Here is a 21,007-nt window from a genome sequence, read left to right as displayed (position 1 = left end):
AGAGTGTAAAGGGGAATTAGCGGAACGTTCTGGATGACAGTGACACTATGTTATGTTGTACACAAAACAAGTTAGCCATCTGAGCTAATGCCTGCTAACCACATGAACAACAGCTCGAAAATGTGCAACAACATTGTTTACTAACACTAGATAACAAATACAAACCAGAATCTGGATTGTATTAAGTCGCTGTGAGCTGTTAATTTACCACTTCTAAGCAGAAGGCATAAAGTTATCTAAGAGCCTGACCAGCAAAGCCTCACCTCCTCCGGGCAGCTGCCTCTGTCCCACTTAATCTCGTTTTACACAGAGATCGCGCTATAGGGCTGCTACAAAGTCCCTTTTTTTATATCCCCTTTGCATTTTTACACAGAACCAAACAGAACCATGTGTGATTTTAGACAGCATGCTGGTATTGTGGAATTAAAAGAGGTGTGACAGGTGTGGCACATAACACATAACACCTCTAGTGTGACATAACAAAGGCATTGGCAGCACTTTCTCAACACTAACAATGGCATAACATGGCAATAACCTCACCTCATTGTTTTCACAATATGCAGACATTTTTGGCCTCTGTTCCTCTTCTTTGAGTTAGCTGCTAACTGCTAACAGCTACTTTTTGAATCTGCCATTATTGATCGCACGCATAACATATTGTCAAAACATTACATGATCCTGTGCTGCCGGCTGTCCCGTTCATATAGACACTTTCTGGCACTGTTACTACCTCAGTTTGTGAACCAGAAGCTAGACAACTATGTTTCCCCATTCCGTGATTGTGTTTTTGATACAGAACAATGATCAATCAATCAATCAATCAATCAATCAATCAATCAATCAATTTTATTTATTAAGCCCAATATCACAAATAACAATTTGCCTCAGAGGGCTTTACAGCAAAAAAAAAATGGTAGAAACCTCAGGAAGAGCAACTGAGGAGGGACCTCTTCCAGGACAGACAGATGATGCGGCATACCGGCCTGATACCCACCTTAAACAGGCAGTGTAAAACAGGCTTTAGTCCCTAGCCCTTTTTAGGATTGTGCAAATTTGCAGGAAAGCCCAATCAGTCTTCTTTCAGCACTGGCAGTATAAAAACGAAATTGGGAAGTGCGGCAAATTGCTGCCTACCTACTTTTGTTTTTACAGAATGTGCCTTTTTCGGGGCAATGGGGGGCGTGAGCAAATAACAAAACATGTGGCTCAGTGTGTGACGTAAACATTGACGTGAGAGGGAAGCCGCGGCTAGTCAGGCGGCGATTCTCTCGTAAGTCGGCCCGTTCCTCACCGTCCCCGTCATCTGACGGTTAATGGCCTCTTAGTTTGTGAGAGCAAGGAGGGCGCGCAATGCCTTGTCTCCTGAGTTGCTCATCTTTACAGTATCTGTCAGGTTTGCCTTTCCCTTTTGCTACTACCTGCTCGCTAATTCCTGCTATCAGCTGTTTCCTGTTTATCCACTGCCAGCGGCTCGCATGTGCAGTGTCATCAACAGCTCCTCCCACAAGTCATCAACAGCCCATCCCGTTGCGGAAGGCCGCCTCGGGCTGTGTAAACTGAAAGGGTTCCGCCAATATGATTACCCTACGAGACGGAAAATTGGGCGCCTCGGATCAACTAACCATTTCTCTGTGTGTATAAACACTTGCAGCTTGCCGGCAAAACGGCCTAACATTTGCGGAAAATCTGGCAGTGTAAAAGGGGCTCCTGTGTCTGTGGCTGCCTGCACCGGAACGCAACATGAAAGTGGGGTACTCAGCAGCATTAAAATAAAATAAAATGAAATAAAATAAACACAACTGCTTGACTTGAACATTCTCAGGGGGCAGCCCTAAAATAAACTTAACTACAAGTGTGAAAGTGACTTAAAGGTGTGTTTTAGACTGAATGTGAAGGACAACTAAATGGCAGAGAGCACTAACATACACATAGAGATGAGATCTGTTAGTAAACTACAATAAATGTTTGTCTAGTCCTTTGCAGGTTTGTGAAAAACAGATATGGACTTAAAAACAAATTAAGATTTAAAAAAAATCACTCTAGCAAAAACATTTGTGTTGAAGAATTAGAGACAAAAACGTGCTTTAAGTTAAATTTGAGTGCACCTTAAGATTATCAAAAGGGTGGATTTTTCCTGTATCATTTACATGGTTGTTATTTATGCAGCCAGTGGTGTAAAAATCAAAGCCTCTCATACGAACCTGATACAGATCCTATTCACAAGAAGTATTGCAGAAAGGAAGGGAAAAGAAGAGAAATAGCAAGAAAGGCATTGTGAGGCTGTTAGTATGCAGAGGATCGATATCCAATGTGTCTGAATGAGGGAGCATTCAGACGTGGATAGAACAGAGACAGCAGAAAGCCAATATAATCAAAAATATACAATCAAACCAGGGATTTGATCAGGTAGGAACTCCTTAAATTCCACTATATTATGTACTGTAAAAACTGATAAGACATAATACTGGAATTTGATCAGTGTATAGTACAAAATTAAAGTGGAAACGATTTTGAGTTATGACAGCCAGAGGGGAAGCCCAGGATTTAGAGAGTCTGCTGTAATTAATAAACTTAATGCCATGAACACACAGTGCACACACTTGAACTTACATGAAGCTGACGATGAGGAGGATGGTGGATATACTGTTGGGTCCTCCACCATGTGAACGATCTCCCAGCTTCATATACTGACCACCTGAAAAAATGAAAAACAAGACAGGTTGTTTAGTGATCATTATGTTTACAATGTAGATTTCTAACAAAGGTAACTAAATTAGGGCTGCAACAATTATGTTCGTTGGTAATTCATCTGTACCTTATTTTATTGATTAAACACTTCATTATTTGGCCTACAAAATATTAGAAAACAGTGGGAAAAAAGCCTGTTACAATATCCTGGAGCCTAAAGTGACTTTACTACATGTCTGGTTTTGTCCACAGCAAACCTGGAAAGATCACATTTTTGCATTTTTGCTAAAAAAAAAGTGACTGATTTTCAAAGTAGTTCCAGATTCATTTTCTCTCAATTGAATAATCCATCATTTGTCTGAATGTTGCAACTCTAACTTAAATCAAAAATACTATCACTTACAAATAATTTTTCCAAGTCAGAAACATTCAACAAGGTAAAACAAAGCATTCCTTGACATCCCATTACGCTCAAGGGTCAAAGATTAATGTTTGATTTGCTCTAGCAACCCCCACCCTTTGGATCCGTTATCCATAGATTTAAAATCCTGTTCAACCAATTATCCAGTGACAATTAGACACCTAGTCTGGTTTGATTATATGTGTGTTTGCCCAGTGTTTTTCCATTTTGACTCTGATGAAGATACAGTTTATTGAAGAGGAATACTTCACCTATAAAATAACCATTTCTAAATAATGTCATGCTGTGTTTAACATGTTTAGCAAGTACAAAACTATATCAAAACATCAGTTTACAAACTCTTGCAGTATAATCTAAGTCTCATTTATCCAGTCTTTTGCTCAGTACCTCCCGAACACATGCATTTTCGCTAAAATCTTACAATCTAAACCTGACCTGACAGTGAAACTTTTCTAGTGAGCATACGACTGGATAATTGAGACTTGCATTACACTGCACAGGTTGTTGGTAGTTTTGCTGTTGTTAAATGTGGTCCCCAATCAATCAATGAATCAATATGTTTGCTATTTTCCATGGAGGCAAATTTTCTTCACAATTATAAAGGTAACATGGCATGACTGACTGATATATAAATGGTCATTTTGTGGATGAAGTATTCCTGTAAAGGCAAACAGTGAGCTCAGGTCCCTTCTTTGTATCTCTGTCATGTAACTCCAAACAGAACCCCTAGAGGACACTACTGCACAAAATATGGATTCAGGCTTTTGCTTGAGCACATGAGCATCAATGTTGGTGTCAGGGATTGTAATTCCCAGCACCGACCAACAGCATCTCAACAACTGTATCCTGGTTGGCTTACTGGCTTCTCTCCTGTCCCTCTCCTCTCCGACTCCTCTGTCCCCTCGGTCTCCAGCGCCCATGCCTCCTCCCTCCCTCTCTCTCTCCTTCTCCCCTTGCCGTCGTGAGCAGGTGCGTTTGCGGCGGCGCAGGGCCGGTGGGGTCTTGGCAGCGTCTGCGCCCACTGCTTCGCCGGTGGTTACCACGGATACCTCAGTCTGCAGCAGCGTCTCCAGCTTGCACACCTCACTCTCTGCATGGGGGAAAGTAAATAGATGGAGGAATCAAAATACAAAAAGTGAGGTGAAAGGGCAACAACTGGCTCTACCTCCGATCTGTCACAACAGGTCCTAAACACAGACTGTCAGAACAAACACATTCTTGTTTTTTTTATTCTTGGACCAGCCACTGCATTGTTGTAGTAATATTTTAGATAAATGTAAGTATGTGTGGGTTGTGACCAAAGTTCCTGCATGACAATGTGAGAACAATAAACATGTTTTTAAAAAATCTGTTCAAATATGCTTAAAAAGTATTTTAATATTTTTCCGATTGGCTTCCAAGCTCCAAAATCCTGCTCATAGATAGGTACTTTTCTTAAACTCAGTAATTGAAAGTAATGACATCTTTCTGATGTCAAACTCTGCACATACATCTTTTAGCACAATAAAGTTAGATTAAAACAATGTGCAGGACATGTTCTTAAATGTATGAGGAATGTAAATACCATCAAGCTATTGAAAAAACAATTTTGGTACTGATACCATAAATCAGGTAACGTTCTGACAACTATTACTAGTTTTACAAGCCCTTGAAATGTCAAAATAGAACTAGTTTATCTGTCAAATTTACATAAACTGTCAACCACATGAGCAGACTCTCATCATCATGTTGAAAGAGAAAGTTGGAGTGTCTCTTAATTATTATTACATGATACATGATACTTGTGAACATATTCATGCTACAACAAACAAAAACTGGACAATAGATAGAGCTTCTATGTTTTGTGGTTTGCAACATGAAACGCTTTTTTTGTTAAGTGTGTCCTGCTTACGCAGTTTCACTTTCCGTTTGCTCAGTTATTTACAAAAGGGAAATAAACCTTAACAGGTCAGTTTGGTTTCCACAAGCTGTGTGTATACAGGGGTAAGCTGGAAGAGGCAGACCATGTGACTTACCCATGTGTCTGTAGTACTCCTCAATGCCACTCCAGGTGTTCTTTTCAATCAGTGCTTTCACCAGGCTCCACGGCTGCTTCCTGTAGCAGATGTCCGAGGAAACCCTGCGCAGAGGAAAAACAAATATATAGATAATCTAATGTGTCTACAAAGAAAAACCTCACGCATTTCTCATACAGGATGAATCAACCAGCTCTATATTACTCTAACATTTAATTAGTGCTGTTCTCAGTAATAATGATATCATACATTTCCCAAGAATTTCAACCAGTGCCTGACAACAAGCAGGAACTTGTGCAGTTCCTGCAATTTGCAGAATGTTCCTTTGAAATGTATGAATTCAACTAACTAAGTTTTTACATGAGCACTACAGCAAACTAATTGGCTAAGATGTCATGTTTCCATTTTCTGAAAGAAGCCATCACACACACAAAAAAGCACAACATGCAGCCCACCAAAATTTGGAAAATGATGGACGTGTGTGGAGTGCTTGACCTATTTTAACAGTTTTGCCGGATTATACCACTGGAGTTATTGAACGCTAAAGCCTGATTCAACATTTCTGATGAGTGTCACTCAACAGAAATTATGTATTTGACAGAAAAAAGTGTTGTCCGCACTTCTCTTTCATGTTGTGTACATCATATTTTGTCACACAATGTAATTGGCAGCATTACTATCACCGCCATGGAGATAGCAGTGTTAAATCTACATCAGCTCTGACCTGCATTCAGCGACTGTGTCCACAACAGCAGCCGCTTTTCAGCAGCAGCTGAGAGGACAGTAGCCAGAGCAGCAGCTGAGAGGACAGTAGCCAGCTGATCTGCCGTCACCACGCTGACTGACCGCAGACATTTACTTAAGAATATTTTTCATGTCAGCGCCATGGTAGGAAATCAGCAGTGCTCGTTTTTATTCATTCACTGATTTTATTTCCCAGCTCACAGCAGCAAAAGAGGGGAACCTGCTGCTCACAGACAGACTGGGAGCTGATCAATCAATGTAAGGTACAGTTAACAAGTTAAAACACACATATACAGTGGGATATCTGTGTGATTTAAACAGATGTTTGTGCAGATTACACTTCATTAAATGCAACAGAAACAGACCAAACAAACTTGTATAAGCAAGTTACCTACTTTTCATTTCAAAATATTATAGATCTACATGCCATGATGATGTCATTCTTCATATTGCCTGTGTCTATCAAATGTTTTTAAGCTCAATAAACACAGATGATATTTGACTGGAATCTCTCCCATTTGAGACATTTAAATGTGTCAGGACACTTTTTCTAATATAAACTGTGGCTTTGCCTTTGACGTCTGCAGAGGTGAGAAAAAAGCAGTCAAGCAAAAAGTGACCTGTAATACAAAGGTAGGCGTGTCGTGTTAGGGCTGACTTTTTTTTTTTTTTTAAGTTATCAGGAAAGCAACAAGGGACACTTGGCGAAACAAGGAAAAGCTCTGATGGGCTTAACTCATATGAGAGTTTCTGGTCCCCAGGCTTAGTAGCTTAACGACTCAGCTACAGTTTGCATCATCTATTTTGCAGCAGACTGAGAGTGTGTGTAAACAAGGATTCTATGGATTAAATGTAAAGAGGTGATGAAACATGACGCCTTCCATCACCACTGTTTGGATGTGACTGTTTAATTTGTGTTGTGTATGAGACTAGCAAGTAGGGTACACTGTAGGTCATCAGTGGAAAACTCAACACCTGTGCTGAGCAGCTGCTCACGTACATAAGATAGGTCATTGTTTGCTGTTCTTTTAATGCTCTTGGATTTGCATATATTTGGCACTCAGCCTGTTTACTTCACATCCCACTGATGCTACTGGCTTTTTAATATGTGGTGCTGCTGTTAGTTGAAGCTCCATTTTTTGCCTTTTTAGTTGTGGATGGGACCTGTTGTCGACTGTAGTATCAAAAAAGAAATTAACTTTGCAACTTTGGGTCAAAGTGAATATTTTTCATCATGAAACCCACAGAGAAAGAACAAGATTTGTGCCGACAGTTGTTTTAGTCTAGCATACATATGCAAAGCACTACAGCTGTAAAAACAAAATAATGTCCAATTATTCCTTCTAAAAAAACAAAAAAAAACAAAAAACAAACATAGGTTTGAACCACCCAAATATCTATTTTGTGCATTTTATTTTAGAGTAGAGACTAATATAACGAGACAAAACTACTACGTATATTAATTTTCAACATAAACATGTCTTGTAAAATATGTGCATGTGTTGCATTTGTAAATAGTCATCCCCAGCACTGGAGCACACTTTGGTACAAACTGGACAGTTTGTTAATTCGGAGCACTGTTACAATATACCAGTTAATCAGAGCACCACACTCTTGGAGTGGCAGACTGTACTCTGGGCACTCTGTCGGAGCGCTACCCATTTTAAGTTAAGCATTTGTTAATTCATATAGAAATAGAATGCTTTATTTCTTCAAAAAACAGCACTCATATTTTAGTTTAAACCTTCAGATTGGATTTACGAATGCACCCAAAATACACAAATAAGATGTCCTTTACTGTACAACTTAGTTTAAAGACCGTAGACCTCTCTTGCTGCACCGTGGGTGATGCTATATTGAAACTGAAAATGTGCTGTCTCTCTGAGCAATATCAAATTGATGATCCGTGTTGATATGTGTCTCCTGTTGGCCTGGGCTGCTGGCAGACAGCCAGGGTAGTGCTGTTTTTTCACATCTGAATGTCTGTTTTTTTTTTTTATTAAATTTAGAATTGTCGTTGACAGCCCTACAAAGCATATCTGAAATAAATTTAACACTTCAGTCACAGGATGTGTCATGAAATCGATAAGCTCTCAAAGTAAAGCAACACATTTGACATGAGAGTGATCCTGAGTGTGACTGTCGCTCAAAGCTCTTGTTTTCACTGTGGTTTTCACAGCCAATCGGTGAGCTCAAAATGCCACCCACAATGATAACACTAATAAGACAACAACAAACTTGCCTGAGCCGACTCTTGTGCTTGTTGATGGAGGTGAGGCAGTATCTGTGGACAGTGTAGAAGTAGTCCTGGTAAGGGATGCCTGAGGTGATGACCTCAGAGTCCACCACAAAGCACTCGCCCCGGGCGCTGCTCTTATGCAACGTCTGGAAGCAGGAAGAAAAGTGGAGGAGCACAGTTAATGGTATGCAAACATTTTGGTTTCCTCTGAAACATAGCTAAACCACTGACTGACGCGTCGGCTAGTTATGGCTTCTTCCACTGATAATTAACTTCTGTGAAGACATCATTATGCTTAATCAGAACTGCTTGTTTTCTTTCCTGTACAACAGCTTCTGTAACTTTCTGACACTGACAATCAGATATTCACGGCCTCTTCAAACTATGATAAGCCAGCTGTGCGGAAGTCAGAGAGCAAGCAGGGTTTGATATCTCACCAAAGTTCTCTCTTTTCATTTTTCACATTTCTGTCACTTTTCATAGGAACAACCGAGTGTTTCCCCATGTTGAACCCCCACCCTTTCTGTGACAGCAGGCTTTTCACTTCACGTTACAGTTCGAGCTTTGATGAGCTCAAAAAAAAAACAAAAAAAACAAAACAAATCAGACCTAACATGAACCTGCACAGTTTCTGTCCAAGCCTGGCCTGAGCCCAACCATGGCAGGAGTTCTGTCTGTTGTCGGCTATGCTTCTCAGGGCCAACAGGTTTGGCAAAACAGGCTGCGCTGTCTTCAAGTGTGCACAGTGGTCCATAGCCTGAACCTAACAGGTCGGTTCAGGTCACAGTTGGGCTCAGGCAGAGAATCAAAGTTTGATTTCCGATGTGGTCCGATTAAACATCATGTGAACCATACGTTTTCCAGCATAACCCGGCTTCTAACCTCTGTATGTTACTGAAGTTTTCTCTTTTGTTTTCAGTGTAAATACTTTATTGTTTCAGGGAAAAGGTCAAAGGCTGGCTGGGGTAGTTGGTGTTACTGGTGTTACTCTGTGTTCAGACATTCATCGATTTCATTACCTACCCTACGTGGTTTTGCTTTTGTAATCAATAATTAGTACAGCAGTAGTATAGCTCCACAATATGAGTGCTAAAAACGAGGTGATTAATAAATTCTGAAAACTAAGATGAATCTAAGTCTGAATGAAATAGTGTTACGTAAGCTTTATAAATAATTTAAATTAACTTCTACTTGATAAAATATAACTATCTTGTAGCTGAAGGACATATGAAGGTATAGCATTAATTGTGTGGTAGCAATTATTTGGTCAGAGCAGATGTAACATTATTTCCACACTGTAGATATTTTATTTTTTAAATGAAATGCTTCATTTGTTTTCGTGAATGTGTAAAAATAAATTGTTTTTGTTACAATAGATCATCACCTCAAGTCCTGACATCTGCACTGGAACCCTAACTAGGCCCAAAATAAAATCAGAAAAAGATCCCAAAGACACAACTACATACAACGACAGGGAAAGTCTCACTCCAGTTGCAGCTAAATAAGCACAGTGTTTCTGTCTTGGTAATTTGCCTCCAGCAAAGTCTGTGTGCCAAAGGGCTAAATAATGAAATAATAAAAGGTCGGTGTTTGTCAAGGACTGACCTGCGTCTCCACCACAGGGGCGGTCTTAGGGCCGAGTGGGTTGTTGAGCGCGATGGTGTAGCTAAGCACACGGCTAGTATTCCCACTGCTGCTGTCCTGCTGCCATTCACCCACCGATAGGTCTAAAAGAGAGACAGAGAGAGAAAAGAGATGAGCAAATTAGCAAGTGCAAGAAATAAAAAGTCCCAAGAGAAAATAATGGAGTGAAAGGACATAGAGAATTTATAACTGAAAAGGAGAGACCAAGAGATCCAGAGGAGTTGAATGGGGAAAGAGAAAAAACAGGGGACTCACTCCATGCTCCTTCATGAAAAAAAGAAAGAAAGAAATGCCCCAATTAGAGCTAAACAATGTTCCCGAGCGGGCTGGGCTTCCAACTGTGGTAGCCACTGGCCAAAGCAGCTCCACCGCTTCACCTCTGTCCTCATTTAAACTACTACTGAAAAAAAGTCAAAAATAAACCTTGCATTTATGCAAATATGACCTTTATTATCAGTCTATCAAATAAAAAATGGCTATACAGTAACAAGACAGTGTATGAAAAAAAGTGTCACAAAGGAGAAGAACCCGTGATAGCGGGTGGTTAACACAGCGTAAACAGCTAGCTCGGCACCCTCATTAGTGGCACAATAGTGTGCTACAGCATGTCTTTGAGGGGCGGGTGTGGGTACTTCACTATATTGGTATTTATCAGCTGGAACGAGTAGCACAGCTGCCTCACAAGGGGAACACAGTTACTTTCACAGAGCAATAACACCACAGACAAAGAACACACATTTAAAGACTACATGAAGAGATGTTTGCAACCGGTGTGTTTTCTTATTCTAGCAGATAACTGACAGTGTAGTGAAAGCACGGGCAGATACTGGCAGTGCATCAAATGTCATAGTATCAACATCAACAGCAAACATCAGGTTCTACTGACAGAGACATGAATTAAAGTGTCTTTTACACCGCAGCAGCCTCAATAGTCCAGTGAGCAGCAGAAGAACAACAAACACTGGGCCCTAACTGTCACTGTGTCAACAGGAAAAACCCGCTCTCTTGCACTTCATGTTATGAAACAAGTTAACGCAAGTTCTGTGCTGGTTGCTGACATGTATTCTGGGCAATGTAGGAAAATCACATAATTATCAAAGCTGAGCACAGTTTCACAGCTTGAGAAAGAGCTCAAGGAGATTTCTCAAATGTCAATGACCCAATAGAAACCAACCATGCCTTAACATTTCATCAATAAAAATCAATGGGAGTTGACTAACTCTCAAAAAAACTGTGTATAGGCTGATATTAAGTTTTGAGCATCATAATTGTGTGTTTAGCAGTGCTGCATAACTATAGCAGAAATCATAATCACGATTATTTTGGTCAATATTGAGATCACAGTTACTGAACACGATCATCATACATTTATTGAACTTTCTAAAAAAAATGTTTTAACAGTGGATTTTCTTAAACTTTAAATATAATTAAAATGAAATACTACCGCCTTGCAGTTGTACGCCTCTGCTAGCAGTTTACGTCCATGTCTGTCCAGACTCGTATGTAGCCGTGACGGCAAGACAACACTTCAAATATGAATGTTGTCCCAAGCCACAAGTCCTAAAACACACATCTACAACCTGGCAGCACAGAAGATCTATACAATCAGCACAATATCAAGGTGATCAATACCAATTCAGTATCTGACCAAATGTCTCCCCTGCTGTTCCTGACTTTTGGCGTCCAAGTAGAAGTTTATGCCAAATTTGAGATTTCTCCTTAACAGAGATGGAATGAAGGGGCGGACAACCTAAAAATATAACTTTGTGAAAATAAGTAACTACGAGGGTCTGAAAAGTCACTAAATCTCGTGAGAAATTCATCAAGTTGGAAACACTGAGCACAGCACTGTAAAGGAAAGGGGTTGGCTGGATTTATTACACGAGATAAAACAAAAGCATCGTTCAAAACACAATGCAGCACAATAATCATTTTATTCATCTCCCCAAATATTGGAAATGGAAATCTTTATTAAAAGTAATATTTGACCAATCGGCCAGCCCTGGTGTGTAGGTGTGTGTTTTCCCTACCAGTAAAGTGTCGCTGGGAGAAGAGGTGCTGGATGAAGTGTGTGTCAGCAGAGAAGAGCAGGTCGTGCAGCTTGTCTACACTCATGCGGACCGCAGTGTTGATGTGCAGCCGCCCGCTCAGGTCAGCGCAGAACGACTCCACCTCACCTGAAAGTCAAGAGGAAAACACAAATGACTCACTTTTCCTTAGATCTTATTTTGACTCAATATTTTTAGCTGTGGTTACACATTCGTCCCTACTTTGATCCGAGTTATAAATCTTGTGAAGGCATCTTTAGGTCATTTAAAACTTTTATGCAAACTTCCCATCAGCTGTGTATGTTTTAGAATGTATTATAATGATCACACTTACTCTTGGTATGACAGTGACTTTATTGCCAAATGAATTCAAGGGAAGCACAGATTGCTGCTGTATGTCTCTGCTTACTCCTGAATGGGTGAAGGTCTACTGAGCAGTTTCTGGTTTACACATTCTGCTATTAAATATGCTATGCGCTAAATTTTAGAACCTTCAAACAATCAAATCATAAACTTGTCAGCTTGGAGGCAATTTCGGGTAAATCATTTGACAATCTGCCAAAACAACATGCAACACATTTGATGTACTTCAGGACAGATTCAACCACGGAGCAGTAAATCACTCCATGTTAATGTTTCAACAACCTTCCCTGCAATCACTGTGAAAGGAAGAAGAGGTGGAAGCGATGAAGCAGAGAGAAATGTATCATTGACAAAGATCAGGGGAAGGGAAAATAATAAAACTATGATAGTTTACAACCAGATTAAAACTAATAACCTTAAATAAGCCAAGTAAATAAAGAGGACACGACAACTATAGAGAAGAGAGTTGAAAAATTTGTGTAACAGCGTAAAATCTCATGAGAGTTTACAAGTCCTTGAGATAGATCTAACTTTGGCTTCAAGTTCAGAACTGAATGTTGTGTATCCTCTGATTTTTATTCACTTAATTAACGAAGTACATTAAAAATCAATACATGTACTTTTTAAAGTTACTATTAAAGTGCATGTACTCAGTTCTAATCTTCATATAATTTACTCCTTCTCATCTCTATTGGGTTCTTGTAGTGGTTTGTTCACCAAGACAACACTCACTCTCTTCCTGCGTGTCAGAGGAGTTGCTGGGGTCTGTGGGCAGTTCCTCATCGTTGGTAATGTCCAATGAGGAGAGGTTTCCCAGACTGGTGGTTGGCGGGGGCAGCATGTGATTGGCTGACTCGGACAGGCTGTCTCCACCCTCTTCCAGATACTGATGCAGTGAGGGGGAAAAAACGCACACCAGAGGATAGTTAGCAAGAGGTTTGTAGAGAAATCACCCCATTGTCATATGACTTGAGAGGAAAGAGGCCTCAGCTGAGCTGACCTCGTGTTGACGCAGCCTGAGCAGACACTGCAGCCGTGCAATTAATCTGAGATTCGGCACACAGTCAGCAGAGCGCTCCATTTATTCACTTTAGCTTTGCTTGGGCTTGATCTGTACATATCAAGATAAGGACTGTGGCGGAAACAACCACAGCAGCTGTTTTGAGCAGAATTGATCGTACACAGAACCAAATGGAGCAACTACACAGTATTCCACATCCTAACTTGAACACATCCTGTATTTCTTGTCTAGTATTTTTATCCTATTGTATTTTGTTTTGAAGTGACTGTATTTGTCTTTTTATGTTGATCTAATGCATTAATTTAGCATTTTCTAAGCATTGTTACATTGTTTGAAAGGGTGCTACGCAAACAAGCCTGCCATGTACTTAATTATTAATTTTTGTAATCAAGCATCTGTTTTTACTTAGAGCAGTAATCTGAATCCAATTAATAAACAAACTTTCACAGGTACAGACAAGGCCAGAAATTAATCAAGGTTTTTCTAGGGCTGTTGCGGTGAAGGAATCTCCTCTGCAGTGAAAAAGAGCTGCTCAACAGCGCAATTTGTATTATTACCGCCATTGTTTGTTATTTTTGCAAATCAGTTCATTTATCCTGATTTAAGTGCTTTGTAAATAAGCTTCATTGTTAGGCTGTAATTGGATATTTTAGGGCTATAAGAGGCGCAGCATTTTTTAAGCTGAGATGCTTAGGTTGCATCTGGTTGCTATTATACAGGAGATCCGTAGAAGTAAAACCGTTTGTACAAGGCAACGAATTTGCTCTGGATGAAGGGAAGTATAAAGCATGTAGGGAAAGAGGACAGACTGGCCAGTCTGTCTAAGTTCAGTATTCATTTCTTTTCCACTGTTGTTGTTCAGCAATGTGACGGCTGGCCTATGCGGTGGGCTACTCGTCCTCCCCTTCCTCAACTGTGATTAGACGGCTGAGTAAAAATGACAGATGAGTGGTAGCAGCGCTTTACCAAATGGTTTAATATTTTTCAACTTTCAGCGACCAGAAAAAAAAAGAAAGGGCAACCTTGCAGAGCTCAGCGCAGAGTAGACATTCAGCGCCTCATCATGCTGCTGGAATTTGTAGCATAGTTTAGTTATGTGGTGCTCCCATGCTAAAAAAAAACCAAAAAAAAAACCCACAAACATAGCGGTAGTTGCAATTGCTTGCCATAACCTCCGGTTGGCTTATCAATAGCACAGTATTGCACCATTGCCGTTATTACAACAGCCCACTTTACTAAAAACCTAATGGTTAAAATGAAACTACTAAGTACTACTGATGCCAGCCTGCACTTGATATAACATATCAAGCAAGTGTACAAATCTTACGTGTTAATCAAATACAACACAGCTTACAGCTGGCTAGATGCCATTATTTACTTGCTAACACACTGGCTTTACACAAACATAGAATCCAACAGATACATCAGTGAAGCAGTGATTACACTGCTTAGAAATATGATATGACAAATTCATTATAACATGCACACAAACATTACTTTCAGTCATAAAGTAAAAACAAAGACATCATCTACATTAGCTGTCATGAGTCACAACAGTCCCATTAAGTGTGACTTAAGTAGTTCAACTTTATGACTCTCTAGATGGCCAGCTGACTCTGGCTTTATAGTAGTGTATCTAGCAGTCACATCTACAGGAGGTGACGAGGTGTTATCTCTAGTTATGAGAGGTGAAGCCATGGCAGTTAAATGGAGCAGTGTGTTGGGTTTTACATTACTCAGCCCATCCCTGCCATGCAGCTAATGCTAACTAGCCAGCTGTCCAAACATCAGGCTGGTGTCTTGAAACACCAATAGCAGGAGCAGATGAATTAGTGAGCGGACTTCTCTGCTGTGTCTGTGCTGAATCTGATTATTAAAGTGGAGGTCTCTACTGAATTGAAGCATGTGGTACTGACAGTCCACAGCTGTATGGGATAATTATTAGTTTTTTAAAATGCATAACAATCTCAGCCTTGCATGAGGTGCAAGTCTGTCATTACTCTCGCCCAGCTGTCTTGCACATGAAGTAATAAAAAACTAGGACATCTTGTGAGATCAAACTATGCATAACGCCACACTGAAGACCAGCTTTTGCAATGTTGCACGCTTAAGCACATGTGGATGTCAAGAAAAACACTCACAAAGGAGGCAGCAGCAGAGGCCGGGGCAGAGGCAGAGGCGTTGGTGGGAGTGGTGGATGGCATCGAGCTGTGGGACGTGGGCGGGCTGGGTTCGAGGGGCTCAGAGCTGGGTCTGCGTCCAGATGACGAAGGCACCTCTATGGGCAGACAGGAGGCGGAGAAAGGGGGAGAGGAGCCCCCCAGGTTGGTAGCTGAGGGAGGGCTGGCTGAACCGCAGGGCACCAGGGGAGGAGGAGAGCTGCCCGTAGAGGGAACTGACACTGAGCTTAGGTCTAGTAGATCTGTAACTGACACTGACTCATCTCCTGGCCTAGGGAACAGAGGGAGAGGAAGTGAGAGAGCGTGAGACAGAGATACATACAGAGAAAGCGTTAAAGAACTAAGAGACAAGGTTGGGGAATATCTAACTAACCAGGCATATAATGCAATTGTTATGCTAGTTTATATCAGACAGGACTTGGACAGTCTTAGAAAAAAGAAAAACACACACACACACACACACACACACACACACACACACAAACAACCTGTCTTCTGATAAGCGAGGATCTGCTTGTTTGCTTAAAGAAAGAGCTAACTAACCTTTCATGCTACATGTATGTCAGTTGGGCTGGAGGTGTTTGCACATACAGTACATGAAACCTGAGATTCAGATGAAGATTGTTTTCTTGACTACTTTTTCTGTTTTAGCAAATAAAAACACAATAAAATAAGTTTTGGCCTCTCTGTCTCGTCCCTTCTGGAACAGTGGTACAGTATTTATTTACATAACTAACACTTCAATGTCAAAAATGTTACCCACCATGTTTGTGACAAGTTGCATAGAATGAAATTGCCAACGACACAATACCCTCACACAAATTACTTACTCTTTCACTTTGTTCAGTGTGTTAACATGTCTGCATACATATATAAACAATACAAGTAAACAAATTACATGCACTGCGCCACACATTGGCATGTATTTACATATGAATACTTACAGTAGGCCGTTCATGTGTTCGGCGGTGGGGGAGACATAGTCGTCATCTTCACTAGTGAGGCCCAGCTCAGTGCCGTAACACTGGTGTACGATGTGCCAGAGCTCTTTAGGGGATAGAGACTGAAAAAAAAGGATCGAATTAAAATGGCAGACATCAAACCACTCAGTATACAGCCACTTTATTACCAGCATAACACTGAATAAATTCATGAGGGTCACACTTCAGATTTATCTTTTAGAACCAACAACATTTAAATACACAAGCAACATATTTTTGGTCTTCACTTTAATTTTTGGTCAAATTTGTGCTTTAAAAAGACTATGCTGAATTTTGCTGACCTCTGTGATGACAAATGACAAATTGAATCCATCATATCAGCAAATTAGTATTAAAGTTAGCAACTCTGATTCCAATCACAATATAGAGTTCCTTGTTTATTTCTGGCAGTATTTCATTTGATAGCCTTTTGCAGGCTAAACATTAAGACACCAGGCGCAAAGCAGCACGCAGTGCAACTGTCATTGCTGGTTTCAGACTGAAGCTGTTGTCATTTTCTCAGCAAGCGCCCATGTTGTGTAAGTAGCAATGTACTTGCACCCATTGGCTTGTAGATGTTAAAATGAGATGTGGTAAGGCACATTGTTGGCTCAATTCTATTCTGAGGCAACAGAAAAAGATTGCACCATTGTCCAACAAAAACCTGGTCTAAAGTTAATGGGGCAATATTTTTTGCTATTTAAAGGGCACATCACTCAGATTGTAACATGTGCCTACATAGGCCAGTTAACAACGTACATACACTCTGCTTGTTACACACACTGTATGGTGTTTCCAGTACGCAGCAAGCTTTTGTTTTGCCCATCTCCTGACATCACTATACAGTTTTCAGCCTTGTGCAGCAATTCTAGTGATGCCAGATGATGAGGACACGGCCACTGCTACCTCCTCCCATGCCTGCTCCATCTCAGGGAGCTTGGTGGATTAATGCCGCTCCTGTAGATAGTCTGTGCCGCACTTTTACTTTGCGCACAAGCAGATCCGGTTTCTTCAGCAGAAACTTGCTTGCCTCTCCTACTTGCAGAATCCCCCATTTAAACAGCAATGCACCAGGTGTGGGTGCACCTGGCTTTTAAAGGGAATGGGAGATAACTCTCAGATTGGCTGAGCTCATGTTACGCCCAAAACACACCTATGATTAATTAATTGACTAAATACAACCCCTTTGCCCCTTGTGCCTTACTTTGTGCCCAGATTATATGCCATTTAACTAGCAAAAGTAGGGTTTTCCATGCCCTTAATGCACTTGCACCATGCACTTTAGACCATGTGCTGTATATTATTTAAACAAAGCCCTATGTCAATATGTTTCACCTAGCTGTGTGTTACCATGTGCTTCACTGTGTTACTGCGCCAGTGCTGTTCAAATAAATGTCTCTTTTCAAACGCAGCAAATAACAGTGATTTATACTGTTCTCCCAAGCCTGTGTTTGTGGCCATCTCCTGCTTCTTGACACTCTGGTCTATTATAAGACGTTAACTACTAGTCATGTCACACTAGGCAGAAGGGTGGGAGAGGAGCTTGTACCTTGTCCAGCAGTGCGTTCTGCCACAGACGGAAAATCATCATGAAGCTGCGATCCCTTGCGCCAAAAGATGTGAAGAAGTGCTGAGAGGGAGAATATCAGCAGACAGGAAGAAAAGGGGGGAAAGGAAGGAAGAAAGAAGGGAGAAAGAAGACAAATGTTATAGACTTTTTTTGGTTGGGATGTTTGCTTTGCCACAGTCAGTGGAGATAAAGTTGAGTCAGCTCATTTCATACTGCTTCACTAGCAAAAAAAAAGATCATTTGAAGCAAACAGCATCAACAGCTTTTCATGTTTCTCTATTGGCAGTTAACTTAAACTGTAAGGAAAAGAGAATGTTTCAATACACTACAGATTTAAACATCTATTAAAAAACAATACTATTTGATAATTGGCCCAAACTATAATATTGTTTGTGCCTGAGTCTGACCTTCTCGTTGTCAGTGCTGATCTGGATGGCATTTGGGATGAGCTTGGCAGTCTTCTCCTTGGTCATAGAGGTTACGTCTTTCAGCAGGATAGTGATCTATACAGAGGGGAGAGATTTACTGTGTGCATGCTTCAGTGTGTATTTCTGTGTGCGATACTCTTATCTCACCGAGGGCCAGAGCATATCTATATTGATCTGCAAACAAGTACATTAAAAGGGCTTCTTATCTGATTGCAGGTGTGACACTGCCCAGGTTACAACAGGCATTTGTTTGATTGTGTGCATGCGAATGTGTACACAGTGCGTGCATGACTTACAGTGGTTTCCCAGCGGAAGATGTTACTGTAGAAACAGAGCCAATTCTCTGACAGATAAAGGCGGCCCTGTAGCAGTATGTCCTTCTGCAGCGCACAAGAGTAGTCTGAGGAAAGGAACAGGAAAATAAAAAGGTCAATTAAAAAAAAAAAGTGACACTGGCTTGTATCAAAAATCATTTCAACAAATCAAAAGGTTGATTGTTTTATTTTAATCTTCTTGAGCGTGTGGCATGGGGCTGTACCTGACTTGGAATTATGTCAGTTGAATCAGACTTGGCTGATTATTCAACTATTGTTCCTATTTTTCCATATATAGTTTGAGAGTTTGAAAAGAGACCAGTTCTCCTCTTCCAGGCAGCTGTATCCGCAGCTGCCTGTACTGAAGAGTGAGGAGCCTCATTCTGCAGATAAGTCTGGAGACCAATACCTCCCCACAAGTACACCGCACACTGACTGAGGGGTGTCCAACTGATTATTCGAATCTATGACCATAAAGGGACAGCCCTTGTATGGTGTCACATGAGTCTAGCACACAGAGAGTATGTCCTTGATACAGATGTGTCTCACTCACCCACTATAAGTCGCTCCGTGTCAGGAAGTTTCTTGAAGAGTTTACGAAAATCCTCGTTCCGCTGTTTGTATGTAGGACTGAGAACCTGGGGGTGAGGACAGGAGAGAGAAAGGAGAACATTGTATTTCACTTTAAATAGGGCTGGGCAATATACTAATATTGTATCGATATGCTGATGTGAAACTGGGATTGGGTACCATTCACATTTGAACTGGTTCTGGTACCTGTAATTTGGTACCAGTGCCCAACAGTGTTTTTTCTGTGATTTACTTTCTCTGTAGTAACAAAAATGTCATTTTTGAAAAAGCTTGAAGGGTAACGTAATAGACTGAAAAGCAATTCGGCTCCTCTGCTCTTTTCTAATCACAAATAGAGCTAATCTTCTGTCTGTCTATCTGTGTGTGTGTGTGTTCGTGTGACTGCTCCTCTAGAAGTGATACTAGGCTATTACTAAAATAATTTAGACCAGACGCTGAAACTATCATGGCAGATCGGCACTGCGGCAATAGTTTGGTACGCTGAGAAGCCAACGGAGCGGCCGCGGAGCTTCGTAGCCAGTTTCCTAGTTTTAGAGAGCTTCGGCCTCCATTCTCAAGTTGAACCTGCTGTCTCCGCTGAACTCCGTTGCCAACCTCAGAGCTCCGTGGCTGGCTTCCAGGCTTCAAGGGCACTTCTGCCTCTTGTCTAAACCTAGCGATCTCACCCAGATGCGTTCTCAGGCACCAAAATTTGGCACAGATGGATTCAATGTCAATCGGTACTAAGTGGTACTGATTTGGTCAGTACCCTTAAAGTAGTGAGTTTGGTGCCAAACCCCATATGACACTAGATACTGATACTGATACTTTTCCTGATATTTAAGGTTGCATTGCAGTAAACTGATGTCATTTTCTGAACTTATCAGACTGTTTTAGCTGTTTAATTATTTACCTTTATCAACTTAGTCACTGTATCCACATTACCGATTTTATTTATAAAAATTATCTCATGGTATAAATATTCTATGAAAGCGCCAATAGTCAACCCCACAATGTCAATATCAAGGTATTTGGTCATAAATATTGGGATTTTTCATTTTTTCCACATGACCAAGCCCTAAATGCACAGCAGCTGACATATGTTGGTTAAATGTCTAAAGAATAAACAGTGTCTTTCAAATTCAAGCATTTTACTACATCAACTAGTGCTGCTTACCTGAATCTAAAAACAGATAAACACCCTAGAAACAAAAGAAACACACCCTAGAGTGAAAATGCCTAATTAAGGGGTGTTAGTGTATACTCACATTATACCAGCTCTGCATTTTCTGAAAAGAAAAGAACGGCATCTTTAGTTGTGAACAGAACTCACACTTCTCTGTAACAATAGAAAGATTACAGTACAGACTGTAAAATCTGTATCTGTAAAATCTTTCCACACACATTTGGTTAAGTAACCCACTGAGATATCTGTATGCATGTGATCCTGGCAGTCTAGTCCCCAGACTATGCTTGTTTTATGTAACCTTGAGGTTTTTCAGTTTTCAGCACTTCTCAGTTTTAAAAAAGGTACATGTCACTGGCTGGCTGTAATGAACAGTCATTAGTATAACAACAAGCTGTTCTTTTCTCAACAATAAGCCTGAAATAAAAGAGATGTGAAAGCTTAAACAAAACCCTCAGGCACACAGAACTACAGACACAATGCAGGTAAATTTACAGAGAGCAAACATTTTACAGTCCACTGTCAGAAAGAGTAAACATTCTAACAACTCACATGGCTAAAATGGAAGGCAATGCAAATACAAAATAAACATTTAC

The 21,007-nt window shown here is 40.6% G+C and overlaps 1 protein-coding gene across 5 annotated transcripts in view; it reads right to left on the bottom strand.

Moving 5' to 3' along the window:
• Nucleotides 1-21,007, bottom strand: part of gramd1a (GRAM domain containing 1A) — a 40,799-nt gene that overhangs the window by 5,621 nt on the left and 14,171 nt on the right. For all 5 annotated transcript variants that reach the window (XM_033640642.2, XM_078171502.1, XM_078171503.1 and 2 more), the window contains 14 exons: nucleotides 20,494-20,514; nucleotides 19,209-19,293; nucleotides 18,638-18,741; nucleotides 18,321-18,416; nucleotides 17,893-17,973; nucleotides 16,308-16,426; nucleotides 15,325-15,634; nucleotides 12,895-13,048; nucleotides 11,782-11,928; nucleotides 9,713-9,834; nucleotides 8,111-8,253; nucleotides 5,125-5,228; nucleotides 3,969-4,199; nucleotides 2,611-2,695 (listed from right to left, as the gene is read on the bottom strand). In XM_033640642.2, the coding sequence (XP_033496533.1) occupies nucleotides 2,611-2,695; nucleotides 3,969-4,199; nucleotides 5,125-5,228; nucleotides 8,111-8,253; nucleotides 9,713-9,834; nucleotides 11,782-11,928; nucleotides 12,895-13,048; nucleotides 15,325-15,634; nucleotides 16,308-16,426; nucleotides 17,893-17,973; nucleotides 18,321-18,416; nucleotides 18,638-18,741; nucleotides 19,209-19,293; nucleotides 20,494-20,514 (1,802 nt within the window). The remainder of the gene's footprint in view (nucleotides 1-2,610; nucleotides 2,696-3,968; nucleotides 4,200-5,124; nucleotides 5,229-8,110; nucleotides 8,254-9,712; nucleotides 9,835-11,781; nucleotides 11,929-12,894; nucleotides 13,049-15,324; nucleotides 15,635-16,307; nucleotides 16,427-17,892; nucleotides 17,974-18,320; nucleotides 18,417-18,637; nucleotides 18,742-19,208; nucleotides 19,294-20,493; nucleotides 20,515-21,007) is intronic.

The sequence above is a fragment of the Epinephelus lanceolatus genome, chromosome 10, assembly GCF_041903045.1.
Source record: "Epinephelus lanceolatus isolate andai-2023 chromosome 10, ASM4190304v1, whole genome shotgun sequence".
Lineage (NCBI taxonomy): Eukaryota > Metazoa > Chordata > Actinopteri > Perciformes > Serranidae > Epinephelus > Epinephelus lanceolatus.
Note: the sequence above shows the minus strand (reverse complement) of the source record. Positions and strands in the feature narration are given on the sequence as shown.